This window comes from Tauraco erythrolophus, chromosome 6 (assembly GCF_009769465.1).
Source record: "Tauraco erythrolophus isolate bTauEry1 chromosome 6, bTauEry1.pri, whole genome shotgun sequence".
NCBI classification, from domain to species: Eukaryota; Metazoa; Chordata; class Aves; order Musophagiformes; family Musophagidae; genus Tauraco; species Tauraco erythrolophus.
Genome location: NC_141470.1, coordinates 10805086 through 10827668, shown reverse-complemented (window position 1 = coordinate 10827668; position 22583 = coordinate 10805086). Strand labels below are relative to the sequence as shown.

Genomic DNA, 22583 nt, shown 5'->3' with positions numbered 1-22583 from the left:
ACACTCAGAGAATTGGTTATTTCTGGTCAAGTCTCATTCAAAGACTTTCAAAGCCACTACAGAGAGTGAGCGAACGCAGGTCTCGTTTCAAGTCAGCGAGGGACGTTCCAACATATCTTCCCTAGCCATGTGTGAAAATCCCACCTACATACCACACTGATTACTCCGGGACACAGCTGCTATTTAAGGGGTAGAGCTGAGATCACAGAAGTGGCTTTCATTGCAGCTACTCCTGATTAACTAACTGCTGACAACCTGTTCCTTGGCAGCTGCCATATAGTACACATTTTTTTCATATCTGCTCTTGTTTGAATGCTGTAGTTCCAGAGTAACTTTCAAACTAAAATCCAAGGGGGTTTTCTTATTACTATTTTGTAGTAGCAGCGATGCACTTTTAATTGCATTTAAAATGCTTGCTTGGTATTTCAAAAACCTGCACATCTACCAGTTTCTACTGATCCAGTTGGAGACCCATGTGGAATTTCATGCCTCCTTAAATCCAGCAAGCAGCAAGTGGACTTCAAAAAAATGTAAAGGCATCTCTCATAGGCAAAACCATCCACAAACATTGATGCAACTGTTCAGAGTGACTTTGCCTCTGGCCCACTTACCTAAAGGTGGAATGAATTTTGGTTTTAAGTGGTTTTTTAAGTTTTTTACCGCATCCTGGGCTGCATCAAGAGGAGCGTGGCCAGCAGGTCGAGGGAGGTGATTCTCCCCCTCTACTCTGCCCTCGTGAGACCTCACCTGGAGTATTGCGTCCAGTTCTGGAGCCCCCAACATAAGAAGGACATGGACCAGTTGGAGAGGGTCCAGAGGAGGGCCACGAAGATGATAAGAGGGCTGGAGCACCTTTCCTACGAGGACAGGCTGAAAGAGTTGGGGCTGTTCAGCCTGGAGAAGAGGAGGCTCTGGGGTGACCTTATAGCGGTCTTCCAGTACCTCAAGGGGGCCTACAAGAAAGATGGGGAGAGGCTGTTCAGGAGGGCCAGTTGTGATAGGACAAGGGGTAATGGTTTTAAAATAGAGGGAGGTAGATTCAGGTTGGATATTAGGAAAAAATTTTTTACCATGAGAGTTGTAGAACACTGGAACAGGTTGCCCAGAGAGGTGGTGGATGCTCCATCCCTGGAGACGTTCAAGGCCAGGTTGGATGAGGCCCTGAGCAACCTGATCTAGTTGGAGATATCCCTGTTCCTTGCAGGGGGGTTGGACTAGATGACCTTTGAAGGTCCCTTCCAGCCCTAACCATTCTATGATTCTATGATTCTAAGTGTGTGGCATGGATATAGGACCTTTCAGTGAACATTAACTTTGAAGTTTTTATTTTTACATAAACACATAAGTATTAACGCAATGTAAGATTAGGTAATATGGAACTTCGCTTCAGCAACAACGCAAAGTAATTACAAAATAGCAGCATCTGCTTTTTTCCTAGTTAAATATATTCAGCAAGGAAAGAAGTTCAAAAAGCCGACTTTCTAAAATTCAACATCTTAACATTGCACTATGCAACTCCAGTCAACCTTTCCTTACGACTCCATTTTGCGTTTCTTTACCTGTTGAATTCTATTGTTCAACCTGAGTTCTTCCTGAAAACAAAGTAGTTCTCTTTAATTTAATTTTACATTCTGCAGAATATTGCTTGCCAGAAACATCTCTCTAACACACTGTGTAAAACAGTCGCTAACACCAGATGACGTTTAACAAACAGCAACCCTCCATTGCCCAGCAATTAAAACTGATAAGAAGCCTGTGTGTGAGACTTCTTTTCAAGTCTAACAGTAAGCTCCGGAATTGCCGCCCACTGAGGTTTTTATGACTTTGCTTTTTATGAATGCACAACCTAACAGGAGATAAGCGCTTTTGTGCACTTGGCTGGTGTTTGCCCATGAACAAGACTGTTGACTGGGGGTTTATTGCTGTGAAAGATGCCAACAACACCCCAAGGACAGACTGGGACATTCCAGCACTTGTCAGAGAGGTGCCAATTTCCCCCTAAATCAAACACCACTGTGATTTCACAGAGCCACAGCAGTGCTGATAACAGCTTTAGACTTGGATGCCGGGGAGAGAGCAGTTAGATTGTGTTATTCCCTACAGCTAGAACAAACAGCCTCCAACTTCACTGTAATTGTGAGTCAGGGAGAAAGAAGGATCAAATCTTATCTACGATACCGTTGTCAGTCAGTCCCTGATGCCGCTGCATTAACACATATCCTGGAGTACTGAAAGCAAAGTGCTCTAAGGTACTAGTGCCATATCAGGGCAGGGCAAACTCAGAAATACAGACCTGCTACCTATTTTGTACTGACCTTAGAGCCATGAATACTGCCACAGTACTAGATGCTGTAAAGACACACGAGGCATGAAGATCCTTGCCCTAGATTACACTATAGTACGCGGCAGCAATGTCTACCCAATTAGGTGTAGTCACTACCTCTGTCAGGCTCAGTGCCAACTTTGGTCCCAAAACCAGCTAGAATTGTTAGTCCCTACCTACGCTAACAAGCCTTGCCCCTCAGATGCTTTGCTAGCACAGGCACAACCCCGCACTCTCACGGTTATCTACCTTTTGGGCCAGAACCAATTCACACCCTGCCAGCTGGCACAAACACATGGTTTGCATATTATGTTCCCTCTACCTTCATGCTTGACACAGCTTCATCCAGCCTGCTCTAGCAGCTGCAGCTCAATTATAATTCACATTTAGGTCACGGACAGCAGCAGAGACACATCTTTTAAAACCACCTGGACTAGTATCAAACTTCTTAGAGATACGAAGCAGAGAGAAAGATACAGCCAGTAAATCTCATTGTTTCATTCAGGTCCATGGAGCGTCGATAGATCTAGTCTCTTCCTCTCCTCTTCTGTAAACAAAGTGATACAAAGCAGCCAGTAAAGCTGATTCAGAGGAGTTGTGAGGAAGAAGCAGATTTACAGGCATTTCTTATTCCTTAATGTCTAGGCTATTTTTCTCCATTTCATTCCACGTATTCAAACTTCTTTCAGCTCATTTATAGAGGTCGCATTTGTACTTTGGGCATGAAAGCCTACCTTATCTAGTTTTCCCATGGCTATTTATCTTTCCTGTAATGTAATAGCAACACTTTCCCTACAAGTATCCTGTAAAACAACACTTCATTCTTCCCTACATTTATTAGAAGATAAACTAAAGAATAGAGAAAAGTGAAGAAACTACTTTCACCACCATGGCTTCGCCAAACTATACAGGAAAACCACTTATTCAAAGCAGAGCTCAATTACCAAATACCTTTTAAAAGACATGCCCTATAATACCAGTTTTATTTTACATGGTAGGTGTTAATTTCACTGGTGCAGCCAAATTTTGTTCTGGTTAATCATTTGCTGCTTATGGGGCACTTTACTCCAATTGGATTTAATTCTGCCTTCAGGTCCTGTCCTAGCCTCATACAATTTTCCCACGGCTGTGGTAGTCCACAGCCACTGGTGGCTAAAATTCAGCAGAATACAAAGTCTCTTCTACACACCATGGGGCTTGAGCATTTGGGAGGGGTGGAAGGGTGAGGTGCAGGCAAAAAAGACAACAACAATGAAGTCTGCTTCACAAACAGATGTGGTGTTCGAGAGAAAGAGAGACACTGCAATTCCAATGAACACACAGAGCACTTCATTTTAGCAACCAGATGGAAGCCTCATCAGGTTGCATTTGTTATGGGGCAGGGACATCTTCCCCTAGATCAGGTTGCTCAAAGCCTCATCCAACCTGGCCTTGAACTCCTCCAGGGATGGGGCACCCACAACTTCTCTGGGCAACCTGTTCCAGTGCCTCACCACCCTCTGAGTGAGAAATTTCTTCCTGGGATCTAATTGAAATCAGAAACTCTCTCAGTTTAAAGCCATTGCCCCTCATGTATCACTACACACCCTTGTAAAAAGTCCCTCTCCAGCTTTCTTGTAGGGCCCCTTTAGGTAATGGAAGGCTGCTATAAGGTCTCCCTGGAATATTATCTTCTCCAGGCTGAATAACTCCAACTCTCAGCCTGTCTTCATAGGGGAGGTGCTCCAGTCCTCAGATCATCTTCGTGGCTCTCCTCTGGACTCACTCCAACAGGTCCCTATGTTGGGGTTCCCAGAGTATTCCAGGTGGGGTCTCAGGAGAGCAGAGTAGAGGGGCAGAATCACCTCCCTCGACCTGCTGGCCATGCTCCTTCTGATGCAGCCCAGGACACGGTTGGCTTTCTGGGCTGCCAACGCACATTGCCAGCTCATGTTGAGCTTCTCATCAACCAACACCCCTAAGCACTTTCCTCAGGCCTGCTCTCAATCCATTCTCCACCCAGCCTGTACTTGTACTTGAGATTGCCCTGACCCAGGTGCAGGATCTTGCACTTGGCCTTGTTGAACTTCATGAGGTTCTCACAAGCCCACCTCTCCAGCCTGTCAAGGTCCCTCTGGATGGCATTCCTTCCCTCCAGCGTGTCCACAACACCACATAGCTTGGTGTCATTCAGCAAACTTGCCGAGGGTGCACTCGATCCCACTGTCCATGTTGCCAACAAAGATGTTAAACAGTGCTAGTCCCAATATTTACCCGTGAGGAATGCCATTTGTCACTAGTTTCCACTTGGACATCGAGCTGTTGACCACAACTCTTTGCTTTTTCCTAACATCGCAAGACTGCTTTTCTTCCTTCCTTCTGAAACTGTGTTTGTCCTGAAGCCAGATGCAACCAGTACACCTCTCAGCTAACAGCAGTAGATGGATTGGATCGAGCTCCCTATCACTGGGTTTCGGATCATTAAGTAAAGAATTTTAAATGAGGCTGTGTTGTGGTTGTTTTTTTTTTTTCTCTAAACAGGTGGCAACTGAAACATGAGAAGCTCATAAAAATATCCCTTTTAACAGAGGAGATATAAATGATAAAAACAAACAGGAGGCATGACTAAATAATTAAAAATTTAGAATCAGCTGTACTCCCACCAAACAGGGTGAAACCCGAGTTCAATATTATACCTTAAGATAAAGGCCTATAACTTGCAGAAAAAGAACGATGGCCTCAATCTTCAACGTACCAACCTCTTTGCAAAAAAAAATTGTTAACACTCAGTTAGGTGCACATATAAACACACAATCTGGAACACGCAGTTTATCACACATCAGAGATTTACTTAATCAAGAACCAGAACATAAATTTGTTATTACTTCTTGATTCAACTGTGGCAACAGATTTCTTTTTCTTTTAAGTATCTGGATGATGTTTTTGCCTTCGTCTTCTTAAGTTCTCATTGATAAAATTATCAATTCGACATAGGCAATCACTAGTTAAAAACATATCAAGTTTAAGGGGGGGAGGAGGAATCAAAGTTAAAATCCAATTAATATTCTTACTTTTTTTTGTATTTTTTTAACTGAGAACAAAAAATTATTTTAAAAATATACTTTGAAAATGCATTTGTGGATTTTTTTTTTTTCCAAAAATTTACCCAGAAAGGAAAAGATGTTACTAAGCAGTAATCAGAGTTCTTGGAAATCCAAAAGCTACATGTTACACTTCATCGACTGTAGATACACAGGCACCCCACCATAAGCAGAGTAACACTGTAGCTTTGTCGTCCTTGGCAAGTGAGCCCATGTGGTGTTCCTTCTACTCAGGACACAACTGTATCTGATGAAAAGTTTATCCTTCCTTTCAACTCCCTACCAAATCCAGAATTCAGTGCAACCAAATTCTTGTGGTAAAGCAGGAAGGAGAGTGGACACAGCAGAATTTCAGCATCTCAGACATCTTCAGCTGACACTAGGTAACGTTATTACCCATTGCTAGAAATGGTTCTCAACAAACACTTTCAACTAGCAACTTCCACATACTGAGTCCTACCTGTAGGCAAAACTCAAGAGTTCTTCAGACCAACAATAACTGCAGAAGCTCTCAAAGTGCCACCCAAGCTCTAAACATCGGTACAACAGCACCAAACTTGATAAAGGTGAGGACACTGCTCCAGTCACCATTTGAGAGGTCACAAAAAAGGAGACATTAAGATAATCAAGCATGTTGAAGTCTGGTGAGTGTTTTGACAACAGAAGGATACTTCATTTCTGCAGCCTCATGAAAGATCTTAATCTACAGCATTAACTCACACCCTGCAGAGAGATTACTATGTTCTTCAACCTCTTTCAGCTTCGCACAAACGACCTTGAGGGTTATTGAGAAGGCCTGAGTTTATCTGCCATGGGGCATCACATAAGCGCATGCCACCACGTATCTGGCTAAAGCAACTCCTGCACACAGGCATATCTCAGCTGGAGAAGGACTGGCCACTAACGAGTCAAAGATCATGTCAATTAATCCCAGCGACTGGGCACAAGACGGCAATTTTGTCACCTGTTTACCTGTTACAACGCAAATTTTGATGGTGGGTAACCTGCCTTGTTGACAATCCCATCAACCAGCTGAATTTCAGGGATACAATTGCTACTGTTAATACTTTAAAGATGGCTCATGGTCTAATGGAAAGCCTAAAAGAGCCTCATAAAAATAGGCACATACCATTAGGAAACAAAAATACTGCTCATAAAATAATCTGCTGGTAAAACGAGATTCAAAGGCTGAGACACACAGAATGCCCTTCTTACGGATTTTCAAGGGCACAGCTATCGTCCGTCACTTGCGGATGAGATCATTCAGCTCTGTTAAGTCCTAGATGGGCTGGCACCTCCTTTCATGCCAAAACTAGAAAGTTCTTGCAACAAAATCCATCGACCCTGAGATACAAGAAAATCTATTCAATAGCATGATCAGTTGTGAATTCACCTCTCTTAAAGAGGGGTATCAGAAAAGGAGTGAGACTAAACATGAGGATGGAGGTGGGGGGAAGGGGAAGAAAGGGAAAGAGAGAGAGGCACTCTGGAGAACGACAGAAATGAAGCAAATTATTTCTGTTAACTCTGTCCGACATCCAGGCATCTGATACTTGCTATCAAGGATAATAAACTAGGTGTCCTAGTTTTTCCTGGGATAGAGTTAGTTTCTCACTTTGGCAGCTAGAGGAGCTCTGTATTTTCGATTTAGTCTGGGATTCCTTATGAGAAGAATGTTGACAGCGCACTGATATTTATAGTTGGCACTGAGACCTCAAGGACTTTACAGCTGCCATGTTCTTGCCAGTGTGCAGGAGCACAACAGGATGGGGGGAGCATAGCCAGGACAGAGGGTCCACAACTCCTCTTATGATTTGAACTTAGACTTGAGGACTAAATTGGCCAATGGAGTATTCCATATCATGCAGTGTCATGCCCAGTATATAGATGAGGGTTGACCAAAAAGAAGGGCTTTTGCTCTTCTGAGGGCTCTCACTCTCGAACTCAGAGTGATCTCTCTCTCTCTCTCTCTTCAGGCCTCTCGCTCCTCTGGGATTGTGATGTCAGGACTTATCTGTTTCGGAATTGTTTACCGGGACAGGTGTTGGTCACCAGAAGGTGAACAATTGCACTGTGCTTGTTTGTACATATTATTATTATTATATATATATTCATATATTTTTATTGTTGTTGTTAGTAGTAAATTGTACTTATCTCAATCCTTGAGTCTCCTTCCCTTTCCCGTTTAATTCTCTTCCCCATTCCTCAGCAGTGGGGAAAGGTGAGTGGGCAGCTGTGTGACATTTAGTTGCCGGCTGGGCTAAACCACAACACTAGGCCATTCTCAGAAAGCTGGGGAAACTACTTTGAGATGGAAAAAATCCAAAGCAGAAAACGATAGTGAACAACGTAGACCCAACTTCACGCATGCTACCAGACAGAGGAGAGCTCTAACAATCAAGATGCTCTCAACTTCCCTATAGTGAAATCAAGGTATAGATCAACTTTTCATGAGATACCCAAAGAAACAGGGTCTTTGCTTCAACAACAAGGCTGTCACTGCTAATGATTATGATGCCAAGAGAGTAAACAGAAAGGAGGCGTTTCCTCTGAAACCCTGATACAACTGTCACTTTTCTCAGCTATGTGAGAAGAGCCACCCGCCCAACACAACCTGCTAGATCTCCATCAGCTGCCCACTGTTAAGTCACACTCTAAATTCAGATATGTTGGATTCAACTAACAATCTACAACATGTAATATTTTATCCGGAAAGGTCTTTGGCAGTTTCAACAGCAAGACAGAACAACCTGGATGGGAAAGGAACAGTTCTTGTTACAAAAGCAGCAATGCATTGAAAAGTTTTAGAAGTTGACTTCATCTTGCTGTACATGCAATAGAGGAACCACCTAAACAGCACATGGCCTTCATATATTCATGCAGCTAAAGCTCTCAGGGACAAAGAAATCTGACCATCATAGGTAGCATGAAGGCCAGAAGGTTACCTGCAGAGATGCCATCAACAGTAGAGAAGATGGCATGTTTAACAAACCTGTTCTCAAAAACCTCATAGTGGCTTTTGGATTGAACTAACAAAAGGAGCAAAGGTACTTCAGGGGAAGAAACAGAAAGGCTGGGGACAGAAAGAGCACCAGCCCTTCACCTCACATACACCCCCCTGCCAAAGGCAGAACTCAAAGTGCCGCAAGGTTAAGAAATCACCCAGCTCCCAGGATCTGCACATAATCCTTTCACAGCGTGAATGCAGAATCTTGGACACCTGTCCATCAACTACACCTAGATGAACTCCGATAAATATTCATCTAGCCTGCACTTAAAGCCTTCTAAGGAGGAAATTCTACAGCTTTTCCAAGCAATGCAGCTCATTGCTCCACTATCCCTCCCATGCGACAGAAGAAACTCTTTAGAGTGTGCTTTAAAGACCATTACCTTTTATCTAATTCAGCTGAACATGAAGAACAGATCTTTTTCCTCCTGCCTAGGGCAGTCTTTTTTCAAAGACTTCAAGTCATCCACCTTTCGATTCTCCCACTGTTGTTCTTCATGCTAAGCTATCTTTCCTCAGATCGCAATATCATGTTTTCTAGTCCTTGGGTGGCTCTTATTCACCCCCAGACACGTTTTTTTTCCCTGTTGGTCTACTCTTGTGCAGAAATACAGTGCTCACAATTTCCATTTCCTATTTCAGCACCAATTTCATCAACAAACCATGTTCATAAGGAAACAAGGGAAGTATCAAGAATCTGATAAAAGATATATATGGCAACATCTGGTTTTCCTCTAGCCACAAGCTTTTTTACTCCATCACAGTCTGAAATTAAACTGACAACTATTGGGATTGACAAATCCATGTTGTATAAACTAACAGACTGATTTCCTCCAAGCACTTAGAAATAGTCTGACTACTCGCTAGGCAGTTCCCAGCAGAATCACTCAAGAGAAGAAGCACATGGCACTTTGCATACATTATTTCGATAATGACAAACACAGACCACACGCAGGTTTCCTGAAATGAACCCTTTGAAGAGAAAGGTGTTTTATACAAAACTTTCCTCAGAAAAAGGAGACCGTCTCAACAAAGGCTAATGGCTAGTATCAAAACCTGCTTGAATGTTATCTACATTATTTTATATGATATAAGCTAGTGTCCTTTTACTCTTATACTGTCCACTGAAAATTTCTAGAGATTGCACTCTTATCACAGTACATCAGTTTTGCACAGTCCGCTCAATTTCTCAGTCTCATTTTACAGTGAGACTTGATGAATGCATAATGTTCAATATAAAAGCCACACAAAAAAAACCTGCCACAAGTCATTAACAGATAATCTCAGTGTTTGACGGAGTGCAACAAGCAATTCACATGCCCAAGAAGGGCTAGTGTTAACACAGTACACCTACAGCCTTGCATTTGCTGCAAAACCTGCAGAATACGAAAGCCTTGTCTTCTCCCTCAACGTTCTTGTAGCATTTTTCTCATTTTTATGGTTTAAATACAGAGTTGTGTTGCAAAAACTTTGATAAAGTCATCAAGATTTGATCAAGAAGAGGAGTTAGGTTTGATTAAAGGTAGAAAAACGTAAAGCATAATGTGTAGGTTAAGATTGTTAAGTTTGATCTAAGTAACCATAGAGATCTCACCGGGAAGCTACCAGATTTTTCTATGTTTTAAGAGACTAAGGAAACTGTCATGGCCACCAGTTATGCTGCTTGGAAAACCCCCTCACCCCTTCCCATCTTGATTTAAATATCAAGGATTCCAATCAGTAGAGTTAAGTAAAATTAACCAACGATAGTTATAGAATAAGAATATTGATAAGATTATATAGCTAGTGAAACCAATCACTTTAAAGGTCAAGTTTAAGAGCGAGAACAATATGTAATTTTATGTTAAAGAACTTATGTGATGATGAGTCAAGAAAATAAGTGTATAAAAATCTATGGATTTTGATGCTAAGGTGGACGGAGCTATCCCCCGTGTCCCCCACACTGGAATAAAGATGTGCCTATTCATCTACTTTGTGTAGACGAATCTTCTTCCCAACTGCTAATAGTTGTCCAAATAAGATCATGTCATAACAGCAATAAAAGCTACAAAGAGCTGCCTTGAATGAACAGATCTACGAAGCCATAAAGGCATACAACTAATATGATTGTGTAACTTAGATACCTGTTCCTGTCATACTTTACATACTGTTGAACAAGGAGCTCAGATTGTTCAGCTCTAGGATGCTGGATGACCTGTTGACATAGAAAAGATCAAGTAGGCAGGTTTATTTTGTGTGAAGGTAATCCATTATCAATACTTTCTGGGTCACTGATAAGATAACAGCATACAATCACATGAAGTTTACTCACATTACAGATAAAGCAACACACATTTATTTATTTACTCATTGTCAGGTTTGACCAAATTTCAGTGTCTTTAAGACAGGAGTGAATAACAAACAAATCAGATAATCTCAACTAGATCTACTTAGGAAGAATACTAGGGGAAAAAAATAATCAAGAACTATTTGCCAAAGTTTGTCCAGGACAGATAGAGCCTTTGTTGTACAGAATACAAACACCACTGATTCTTAACGTGATCAGCACAGGGTGTTCTCTTTTTTGAAGTCACAGGATGGAAGACATTTTCCTCTTGTCTCTGTCCCCTATCTTCATTTCCCTGCACAGATAATTGGGCAGAGGCATTTGAAGGGTGTAAGAATGAGATTAGCAGCAGCAACTGTTTCCTGCATCGGTTCTCCTTTGCTTTACTTGTCAACATCCTTACAGGAGATGAGGCACTTCAGCTCTTAGTTGGACTGTGGTGCCCTCAAGGGTTATTGTGAAAAAGAAGAGTCTAGCCAATTCCAGTCAAGGAATTTTCAGCCGAGGCAGTTTGGCTGGGAAGGGGATAGCTGCTGCAGGAACAAACATATCCTTTGAAGGTAATTCCTTACTTTGCAGAAGGAAGATACTTTAACTACAAAGACTGCAGCCTTCATTGTACTAGGGATGAGCAAGGGTTCAGTAATCTTCGCCACCAGTACTATGCCTCTGCTATTAAACCTAGTGTCTTTGGAAAGAATCCAGGGAAGCAACCTGATGGGTGATTTACACTCTGTTCTCAAACCTGATGGGTGATTACATAGGTTGAGAATATCCAACCTATGTAAAATTATGTAATATTAACATTGCAATGAAAAAATACTGTTAAAAATTGAAAAAAGTTAAACATATCCCCAAGACTTCAGGGAGTACGTTTGCAGAGGAGACTAGTGACTTCTGGGCAGTGGAGTTATAGGTATCCAAGCTCGTGCAACCTTCTTGTGCCACTCCAAGACTGCCTCCTGACAGCGAGCAGCTCATTGCAAGCACGACCACTTTCTGATTTAAACAGAGGTGTCAAGCCTCTGTTCTTGCCCTGTCTAGAACACGTGCAATTAAGAAAGAACAGAGAGAGGGCCATTTATTTTCAGAAATCTACAACAAAACTACTGGTGAGATAGTGAAAAATCTGCATATATCAGTTACCTAATTTAACATATTTACCACAGGCAAGAGATAACAGCCTTATGTATGAAGTAAAAGTTCAAACAGAATTAACACCACAAAAGGCTTCGTCTTTCAGAAAAAAAAAAAACATTTTAAATAAAATTCTACACATCCTGTGAACAACGTCTGACAAGTAATTTTAATCATCGTAATTTTGGAGATGTGTATACAAGTTTTTGTCTCTCCTAGCTGGTCCTTACTTTTTATCTTTACTAGTTGCTTCGACTGCAAAGTAAATATCTATTCACATAGTGAAGTTAAAACACATGACGATCGTTTCTTGCAGAATCAACACAGATATTAGTTCAACGAATGTATTACACATACCTACTATTGCAAAAGAAAACCTATTTTCTCTATATTTTTTTTCAGGATGTGTCAGAGTAAAGCTAATAAATGATAAACAAGAGCACAACCTGTTAGGATAAACAAAGATAAAGATTTTACACTATTTCAAGATCTTAGTTTACTAAGAACAGTATACATCTCACTTGAAATTAGCACTAGTCAAGTTATATAACAAAGCATTTGCTTTTTAAATAACACCAGCAGAAAAAGGCACACGAAAGAAAGTTTTACAGTTAATAGTAAAACCTTTTAGTTTTCTATTCCAAATATGACTAAATTGTATTATCAAATGACATAAGCCCATTGACATTAGCAAAATATGTGAGATTTATGTTCCTATTGAAAACTTTCATATGAAGTTCAAAAATCAGGATCAGTATTTGCAGAAGAAAATTAAAAGGATGCAGAAACCCTCTGCTAGGTTTATTTTGGCTTTGGTTAACGTTTTTCATAAAACATTAAAGCATACTGATCATGACAAACATACGAAAAAAACTAAAAATACCTACTCTGGCACATTGCTAGGAATATCTAAAGGCCACCTAACAATTTGCAATATAATTTCCTATTTTCAGAAATTTATAGCTAAAGAATAAACTCCCAAGACTGCAGTTTTAGTGCTTGATATACTCTTTGCATGAAGGCCCCCACAGAGACACATACTTTTCTTAACTCAAAAAGGATTCTGCCAGTTTTGAGAAAACATGCGTTACCTTATACCACTGGTAGTTCCGACACTAATGTAGTTCAGAATAAAAACTTGCTTTTGTCATAGTGATTGTCCTAAGCTTTAAGAAATCATTGGCTTCCCCTGTGCCTGTCTTTTTTTTATTGTAATTTTTCCAGGTTTTAAGCAATCTGTTGTAAAGTGTGTTAAGGGAAAAAACTGCCATTTAAGAAATGTTAAGGGGAAAAAAAACCCTGCCATTTAAGAAATGTTAAGGGAAAAAACTGCCATTTAAGAAATGCAGGACAGTGCTTGTGGGTTTTGTTGTTGTTGTTTTGGTTTTGGGGTTTTTAAAAAAAAAAACACACAAAAAACCACTCAAAAATATCCCAACCAACCAAACAAAAAACAACCAGTACTTGCACTATACCTACACGCTTACCCAGGCTCTGCTTTGCACTCTGTGCAATTTCTTACAGCTCCTTGAACACAGAAAACAGCTGTTACTTTACTACTCTGTACCATGAAGTGGGGAAAGAGGAAGATGAAAACCCATGTGTCCTCAAAAATTAATCATGCCAGACAAGGGAAAAGTTCACACCCAAAAGGTTCTCTAGTCCTCCAGGTGTGCACAAGCTGATGGCCAAACTACTTGATTTAGAGCAGCATTCAAATTTCCTATTTAAAAAAATAAATAAAATCACTGTCTAAAAACACACAGTAAAATTAATATTGACTACTAAAGCATTGAACACTCCCTCTGCTACTAAATATATATATATATATACACACACACAGAGATATACCTTTCTGGTAGGAGGTAAAATACAGTAGCTACCACCACAGTAGAAGCTTGCAAATACCTGTGCTCTCCCATTATCATTCCTGGTATTATAATGGTTCTCACAGGCCATTATGCCAGATGAAGCATGACTGTATGAGGAGAGCCAGTACCTTACCTAAAAACTCACTAATCTACACATCCTTCTACTGTAACGCAGCCTACCCATTGGGCTTATTTGCACCTGGCAACTTTCCAAAGCATTCAAAACTTGCGTTGGACCTCTTGGTGGTAGGCAGAAAACACCTTGCCCCCAACCAGACACTATTTTCCATCTGCAACTGAATAAGCAAGTGTTCACAGCTTTTGTGTTCAGTCACTAATGCACATTAAATGATCTATTAACACAGAAAATTAATGAGGTACTGCCAAGTTTAAAGTCAGCAAAGCGCTGCGCATAGTTCCCTACAACGTATGTTGGCACCGTTGTTTGTAATACATTCAGTGCTCAGGCATTTGGAGCTCAGCCTAATTAGTTCACTGCAACTGAATCTCAACTCCAGCCTTGATTCAGCTGCAAGGAAGGTTTTGAAAGAGGCCTATCTACACAGCCTTGCACGTTTTTCCCCTGGCACTAGAAAAGCCAGGTCAAGGAAGCGTGCCAGAATTGCCCAACCAACCGTTTGACAGATACACAGAAATGTGAATACTGCACTTACGGGTTTTCTTAAGATCATTCATGTGCAACTTTTAAAGTAGAATAAGTCTTTTCGTCAAGGAAAGCAGATACCAAAGGAGGACTTGAAATGTTATACTGGAAGAATGATGGGAAAAGAGATAAGGCCTACCCCCAGGAAATCCTGCCCAAATTTTATACATTTATAACCTTCATGCATGCATTCCAGAGTTGTTTCTCCATTGCACGCAACCTGTCTCCACTAAGCATTGGTGTTCAGAAGTTTACAGCCTTCTGCTTCCATCAGTTATTCAAAATCCTTAATATCAATACAATTACAGAGTCTTTTTTACCTCCACAGAACTCTCTCTCCTCACACAGCTTCTGTGTCTGCCTGCAGAGCACAGGTCAAGGTGACACTCGACAAAGTTTTTTTAAGTAGCTGACCATATCATGCTATGCATTTCTGAACAGTAATTGACTTTTTGGAATTATTGCTAGAGACATTGTATGCCTTCAAAAGGCATTTTAAATAGAAGATATCCAGCTTTTCACCTTCTTTCTCCTTCAACAATCAAAATACATTTCTACAATCATTTTCAGGCAGCAAACATTCAACGTGACAAATGATGCAAGGATGGTGGTTTAATCAAAGTAACTTCCAGGCATTAACTGCTCGTGATTGACATTGAGAGAATCTGGTTTCCGACACTGCTTTTCCTTCTCATGACAATCTATTACGAAGTAAATTCAGATTTTTTTTTTTTTCATTTTTAGTCAATTATACAGTTATTAGTATCTGCATTTCTTATTCTGAGAACTTCTACTGTCCCACTGGGAGAGAGAAATGGGGACCCCTCCTGACCTGTGTAACTGCACCGTCACTCTCAAGGTCTTGGCACAGACTTGGATTGGTCTCAGTCACAGGACAGCCAGACAGTCCTCCACAAAAATGAAACTTCTGTCAAGTTACAGATTGGGAAACATGGCACAAGGCAAGAATGGAAAGCTGTATACTGGCCAAACTCAAACACTATCTCAATCACAAAAGTCCCAAAGAAGCACCTTCATGCACTATTGTAGCTAAGGGGCTGCACTGTGGCATGCAGCAGGGAAGAAGGGAGCAGTAAAACCTTTAAGTCGCTTCTCCACCTCACCCATATCCAAAATCTGCCAAGACTCAAAGCTTCAATATCTGGCTATTCAGCAAGGAGGGCTGACATTGCAACTGCAACTCCTAAACATTAGCACACTGTCTTACACGTACGACCAGCTATGGTAACAGGACAGGCAAAAGGTGTTCCCTCATCTCTAGGAATATGTAAAGCTGGCTTTCCAATCCCTTTTTCTCTCAAACAAGTGTTACCAGGCATATTGATAAATACACAGTGCTAGGCTGCAAAGATGTGCGCTCTGCTGCAAACACTAGACCATGGAATAGGGCTGGGGGGGGGAAGAACAAAAAAAAGTTACAAATATCACCTTGTTTTTACTTCATTTTTCCCAATTGTGGTCCTGGAGCATGTGTGCGACCTCAAAGCTCTATATAAGCCACTGCACAGCTCTTGAAAACGTGAAGTGACAAAGTGGCAGGTTCCTGTTGTCACCACTGTGTCTAGCGCAAAGGGATGGGAGCACTGGGCTCCGGCAACACAAATAACTACTAAATGCTGGTTGCAACCAACAGAAGCTCGTACACAAAAGTCATCTAGAAATAAAACAAACATTCGTTCACATCTGCCTCTGCCTGACAAGAAGCATAATCTCTCTCTTAAACATGCCAAAATGAGGGGGCCAATTCAACCTCAATTAAACTACCTCAGTTTTGACAAGACAAAAAACAACAACAACCCACACCTAAACTTGGGTCTTCCTGCAATTGACTGCAGCAGAAAGATTATGACTGTGATCAAATTATTTTTCTTTCTTTCCACTTAGCAAAGCTATGCTTATTCTGGAGGATTTAAATTCCTTTTTGAAGTAGAAGTAATAATCTTAAAGTTTGACTCCAAGCCACAAAAATCTCTAAACGTCCCAGTATGCATGTCCAAAACATAGTACTTTTTATGTCTTGCCCCTTTTTCACTCAGTTTACTCAGTCTGAAAGAAAACTTAGTCATGTCAACACACACACTAATTATTTTATGGGTCTTTTTCTCTCCTCAATGGTTTACACACTGAGTTTTGAACTAGTAGGTTTGGAAGTATGTTTGCATATATTTGGAAACACGACAAAAATGGGATTTTAAGTTGGAGTTATGCTTGTTCCTCACAGTACTGTACGTAAACTGCACTATGTAAACACTGCATTGCCTTTAATAATTGATCACTGTAAGTCCCGATACACACGCAAGTGGAATATTCTATCTACCCTTGCTTCTTATCTTTGCATGCGTACACACGCAGCCACACTTCTGAGAGTGTGCTTGTTTCTAGAGACTAGTCTCCCAAATCTCAACCACCAGCCAGTCCAAGCTTATGTAAACATCTTGGGATTCGAGCAAACTCAATGACAATCATTGCTGATTAAACCAAACGTGTACAAAAGCAAAGTAAATTGAACCAGGTACACACATGCAAAGATAAGATAGAAGCTGATTATCTTGCATGGCAACAAAGGAGAGCTGCCATACCAGAACAGACCAATGGTCCGTTGGTTTCCGAATTGTTCCCTCCGGTAACAGCCAGCACTTCAAAGAACGTGAGGAGTCAGCATGCAGAATACGTTGCCAGAAGTCATTACTTGCCATACTGAGAACAAGAGAAATCACCAGAAAGCTCATAACTTCTTTCTTCAGGCACAGTTTAAGACGTTTTATTTTCAACTACTTAAAGAGGGTGAGACCTCATGCACTTAAATCTCAAATAAATTTTTAAAGTATCTGAAGACTTCATTTATTCTTTAGAGTCATTTCCAACACTGGGACAGTCTCAGGATTTCAGCAGGCCACTATGAGGACAGAATGTAAGCTGCTTTTGTCCCTCCACCTCTCTTCACATGGCCTGAAAACTTGATTCATTAAGGTCACAGAACATTTCACCTCTCAAAGCCACTATCCCAAGGTACACTACTATGATAAGTGTGATTAGATGCCCTAGCTCCGAAGGTCATTGAGAACAGTGGCACTCAGTTGTTTCCTCACCTCTAACAGCCAAGGGGGGGTTTGGTGGCTCTGGCAGGACATTACCATATGTGCAGCCATGCCACAGGGCAAGCTCTTTCTTGTAAAATCCAAGTTTCCAAGCAACCACCACTTCTCTTCGTAGAAGCCATGTATGTAAATCTACATCTAATCAAGCATAATTTACTGGCACTGGCAGAATTAAATGTACATATACTATATACTTCATATATTTAAATGAAATTTAATACAACACCAAACCAAGTCATGTAGCTGAATTAAAAGTTTCTATCATCCCTGCTAGTATTTTTAGGCATGGTTTTTTGAGTGGTAAATTAACAGCCAATTCCCCATTCCTTCTCCTCATAGAGACTATTTCCACACCCTATAAAAATCTAGTATAAATGAGGTACGATAATTCATTTCTTATTCTGCTCACTTGAGATGTTTCTGCTCTTTGGCCTGAGCAAATGAAGACAAATCTCAGAAGAGACCTGTGCAGAGTTCAACTGATTTAATCAGCAACTGTGATATCCAATTATCCTGGAAGATCAAAAACATCATCAAGAGAAAGAACATACATTTTGCATCTTGGAAAACAGGTGTTTCAGCTGCCTTTTGAAAGAAATAACATTTCAAAAGTAAACAGGTCATTGGCCTGATCTAGTATGGCAAGCCTCTAGTGCTGTACAAGGTTACCAGATTCCATCCTTTAGATCAAAGGGTACACAAGGAGCTTTGCTGCACACCAAAACATACAGCAATCTCAATAACATGAAACAAACATGCCCACATAGAAGCTATGGATTCAAGCTTGGTGTTCAACTTCCCTTTTCTGAATGTTATAATATAAAACTGAGGAAAATCTGTTCTGAGTATCAGTTCTCCTGAGCAGGAAAAAGGTGTGACAGGCAGTCAGCAGATGTAGTTCTTATCACTTCACAGTGTGTCAACAACCAGCCAGAGATACAGGTCCAGATCAAGTTATATTGACTATTCCAGGAGTTACTTCTAAATTTAATAATTTCAGCATATAATAGCCACACACTCTGCACAACAGCACAACAGATAGAAAATGAAGAAGGCCACAGTGTTTGTTGCTCCCATCTTGGGGCTAGATCTTGGCCAGGACCCTCTAACTCAGCTTTGGTCTTTATGCCCTGATTTAACACAACTCCTGTTCCCTTTCCTTCCCCTCTGAACCTTTAAGATAGTGACCGAGCCCTCCCAGGCTGCTGAAAGCCCCCAGAATAAAGCAGGAGGTAGCCAGCAGAGAGAGTCACAAAGAGGCAACAGGCAAATGACATCAGTCTCAAGCTCATTTTGGCAGGGTCCCATCAGGGTCCTTGCACATCACAAGGTGATGTGCTTAGCTCTCTATGAATATCTGTTTGTATGCTGACAAAACAATCAAGTTACTTTCTTCCATGAGAGAGAAGGCATGACTGTGGGGTGGAGGAGGGCATCCAGTCCTTTTTATCTCTGCAGCTCATCACTTGTAACCGAGTGTTTGCAAAAAGCTTGCAAACCACATGCAAAAATCAGGTCCCATGCTTCCTACAGAGTAGAGGCTGAGACACAACAGCTCCTGTGGGTCTGAAACTGCCTTGTCAGTTGATTTTAGTAACAAACTTTTGCATTGTAGCAACTATTACCCTACCAATACTCAGCATCTGGCTGGCAAGGGCTGTACTCAAAGAGAGCATTCTTTGGTGCAGCAGAAAGCAAGCATCCCAGGAAGTTGCTTTGGGAACTCAGACAGCAAGAGAGGTAGAGAGACATGGACCAAAGATGAGTGACCTAAAACATTTAATGGGCACAAAAAGTGCAGGCTTATCTACCACAGAAATAAAGAGAAGCTGGGATGGCTGAGGACAGTACAGGCTCAATTCCCTCCGCTGGTGGAAATTAGAGTGAAGCTGCCTAAAAATATGCCGTGGTACTTGCAGATTGCCTTGCAAGGAACATACAAGGGTGTTAATACCCTCTTCTGTCTCTTCAGAGTCTTAAGACAAGGAATTTGCACAATACTTAGTAAGAGGCTTGAGAATATTTACTGCCACTGACCATTGCATCAGAAGAGCTCTTCCGGAAAGAGGGGAAACGCTGGGGCTAATGCTTACACCATGGATAAGTGTGTATTGGGGGGAGAGGCAGGCAATGACTTCCCATACATATTACAATCTCTTTCCTAAGGTAGAACTACAAAATCCTAATTCTTGCACAGATAGGATTAATCCACACTGCTAATACTTGTCAAAAAAAAAAAAAGTTAAAATGCAGGCTAGAATCTTAGGTAGATAAAGGGATCTAAAAGTTTTTTCAGGATTTTCCTAGGCCCACTGTTAAGGTTTAGAGAAGATTAATTAAGATATTGAAAACAATTTACTGTCCCTTCTATACATGATTTGAGACACCTGAAAGGTCAGAAGCCGTTAGAGACAGCTGGCTAGAACGCCTTTTTAGAAGGAAAATAAAAGGGAACGCCTGTTCCTGAAAGTGTTTTACATTGTTCAACCACAACTATTAGACACTTCACCATTATGGCCATTAGCTGTTTTGTCATGTAATGGCATTATCATAACACTAAAGAGAATGGAGCCCACAATTAACTCAGCAGCTGCACACAGTCATCTCCCAATTAAATACATCCAGATGACAGCTGTTTTCCCTCCACTGAAATAAAGTCAGTACCACTTACCTGACTACCTAAAGACTCCAGAATCCTCAAATGTGGAACATGGGCACACAATCCTGAACTGACTTAAAATAATAGTTACTTAGAATTAGAATTCAAAATCAGAATACAATAATTAGATCATAAAAACTGATTTTTACCAAAGTCTTTTGTCTTAAGATTTAGAGGTAAAGACATTTTATGATCAAACTGTTGTAATAAGCATGTATATATGTAGTGTATATATAGACATATATACATGTTTGGGCATGCTCAGAACACAGAGACGTCACAATTCTGCCTGGCCTTATTACCTACATTTAACACATGCAAATTGCTCAAGGGTCATGCCGGCCTTCTGCAACACCTCGATTAAAAAGCACCGATTTCCCACAGAGGCGTTTGCTGAGATCCTTGTGCTCCACAGACCTACCACACGCTGGCTCAGAGCGGACGCTGTGCTCCACAGTGAACGTTATACCTGAGGCAGTTTTCAACTCGCCTGCAGCTAAGCAGCTTTAACATCCTCCAAACGTTGTCGTCCTCCTTCCTGTCTAAAAATAACAGCGATGGCATTCGTACCAGCGAGGACAGGGAGTTTGAGCAAGGGGCAATAAAAGAGGCAAGGAAAAGGAGCATCACCTGTCTCTCATCCTCCTCCAACAGGGCTACAACGCTGATAACACACCTGTTCTGCCAGAAACAGATGCTGTGCAGTGAGATGGAAAATCAGTTGTCATGGCATTAAAAGTTACTAAAAAACGGACAACACTGTTACCGACTTCGTTTCCACGCTCAGAATGAACAATTTATTTCACCTCCCTGCGTAACCTTCTGAGGAAAGTTGCCTAAAGCCAGCTCCTGCTCTATCTGATGGATACACCTAAGAGCTCCTGAACCGACACAGAGCACTTCTGTTTAAAATAAGAGAAACTTTCCCCCGGGGTGTAACTTTTGTTTCATTTTGCTTCACACCTGTGAAAAAAAGACAAACCGCCTCAGAAGGCGGTATCTGCCACACGTTCAAGCCGTGAGCACCGGGCTGGTCCAGAAAGCTCCGCGACGGAGGGGACGGCCGGGGCTGCCGCTCTCCCGCCTCCGCGGCGAGGACGAGCCCGGTGAGGGGAAGGGGGGCCCGGCGGGAGCGGCCACCGCACACCTGAGAGACGGCGGGCAGCGCCGAGAGCCCCTCGCACCGACGGCCGCGCCGGGAGCCCGTTTCCCCGCTCCGGGCAGCCGCGGCGCGGGCAGCAGGGCCGCCGCGGCTGACAGGACGAGCCGCCGTAACGGGAGCCCGGCGCGGAGCAGGTGGGCCCGGCGAACGTCGGGGAGCGGGGCGGGTACTCACACGGTGAAGTGGTACACGAAGCACTTCCAGCCCGTGGGCCGCTCCAAGAAGTTGTAGACTCTGCCCTGGATGTTGCTGCGGCTCAGCAGGGGCTTGCGGAGGCTGTAGATGGAGACGCGGGGGTCGAGGCTGACGGGGGGCCGCGGGCAGTCGGCGCTCACCACCACCACCTCGCTCCTCAGGCGCGGCGGCTTCTCCCGCTCCGGCTCCGGGCTGCAGCCCACCGGCAGCTGCCCAGCCTGGGCGGCGGGGAACGGGGTGTAGTGGGCGTTGGGGGGAGTCTCGGCCAGCTCCAGCGTCGAGGGCTTCTTGCTGAGCGTCATGCTGCCTTTCCTGGGCAGCGACAGCCGGCCCAGGCTCCGGCTCTTCCGCTCGCCCGGGGGAGAGCTGGAGGACATGGCTGGGGCAGCCTGCGGAGGCCGGGCGATACAGCCGTGCCGCAGCCGCGCTACCCCGGGGAGCTGCGCGCCGATACCGGGCGCCCTCTCCCGCCGCCGCCACCAGCCCGGCCCCCCTGGGGGCGGTTCCCGGCCGGGAAAGGTGAGGGGCGGAGCCCGGCCCGGCCCGCGGTGCTGGCGCTGCCCGCCGGGAGGCGCTGCGCGGCGGCCCGGTGCCTCCCCAGCGAGAGGGGGCCCGGGCGCCCCGCCGGCCTCGTCCCGAGCGGCTGCACTTGCCGGGGTGGGCACTCCAGCGAGGTCCGGCTGGAGTCCGGACCCCCTCTCCGTGTCAGACCGCTCCCCTCACTGCTGGCACCGACCCATTTCAGCTGTCCCCTTTCACTGCGTGGAGGTGGCCTCTTACCTTTGCCAGGCCCAGCATCCTGCCCGAGGTGACAGGGTGGGGACGAGGGAGGAGCCTGCCAGCTCCCCAGAAGCCCAGTAGGCTTTCCCACCACCTTCTTGGCCCACTTTGCACCTGTGGGGACAAAGTGCTCCAGTGTTTCCCAGGCCTGTGTCCTGTCAGTGGCTTGAGCTCCCGGGGTGAAACCCCTTGCCTCAGATTTAGGACCACTAGAGCCTTCAAGGCCTGCTTCTCCATCCCGTTTTGCACAATTTCAGTGT

At 43.0% G+C, this 22583-nt stretch overlaps 1 protein-coding gene across 3 annotated transcripts in view; it reads right to left on the bottom strand.

Moving 5' to 3' along the window:
- KCNQ1 (potassium voltage-gated channel subfamily Q member 1) overlaps positions 1-21920 on the bottom strand; it is a 378889-nt gene extending 356969 nt beyond the window's left edge. For all 3 annotated transcript variants that reach the window (XM_086613033.1, XM_086613032.1, XM_086613031.1), the window contains exon 1: positions 21523-21920. In XM_086613033.1, coding sequence (XP_086469159.1) covers positions 21523-21920 — 398 coding nt within the window. The remainder of the gene's footprint in view (positions 1-21522) is intronic.
- Positions 21921-22583: the final 663 nt, after the last annotated feature.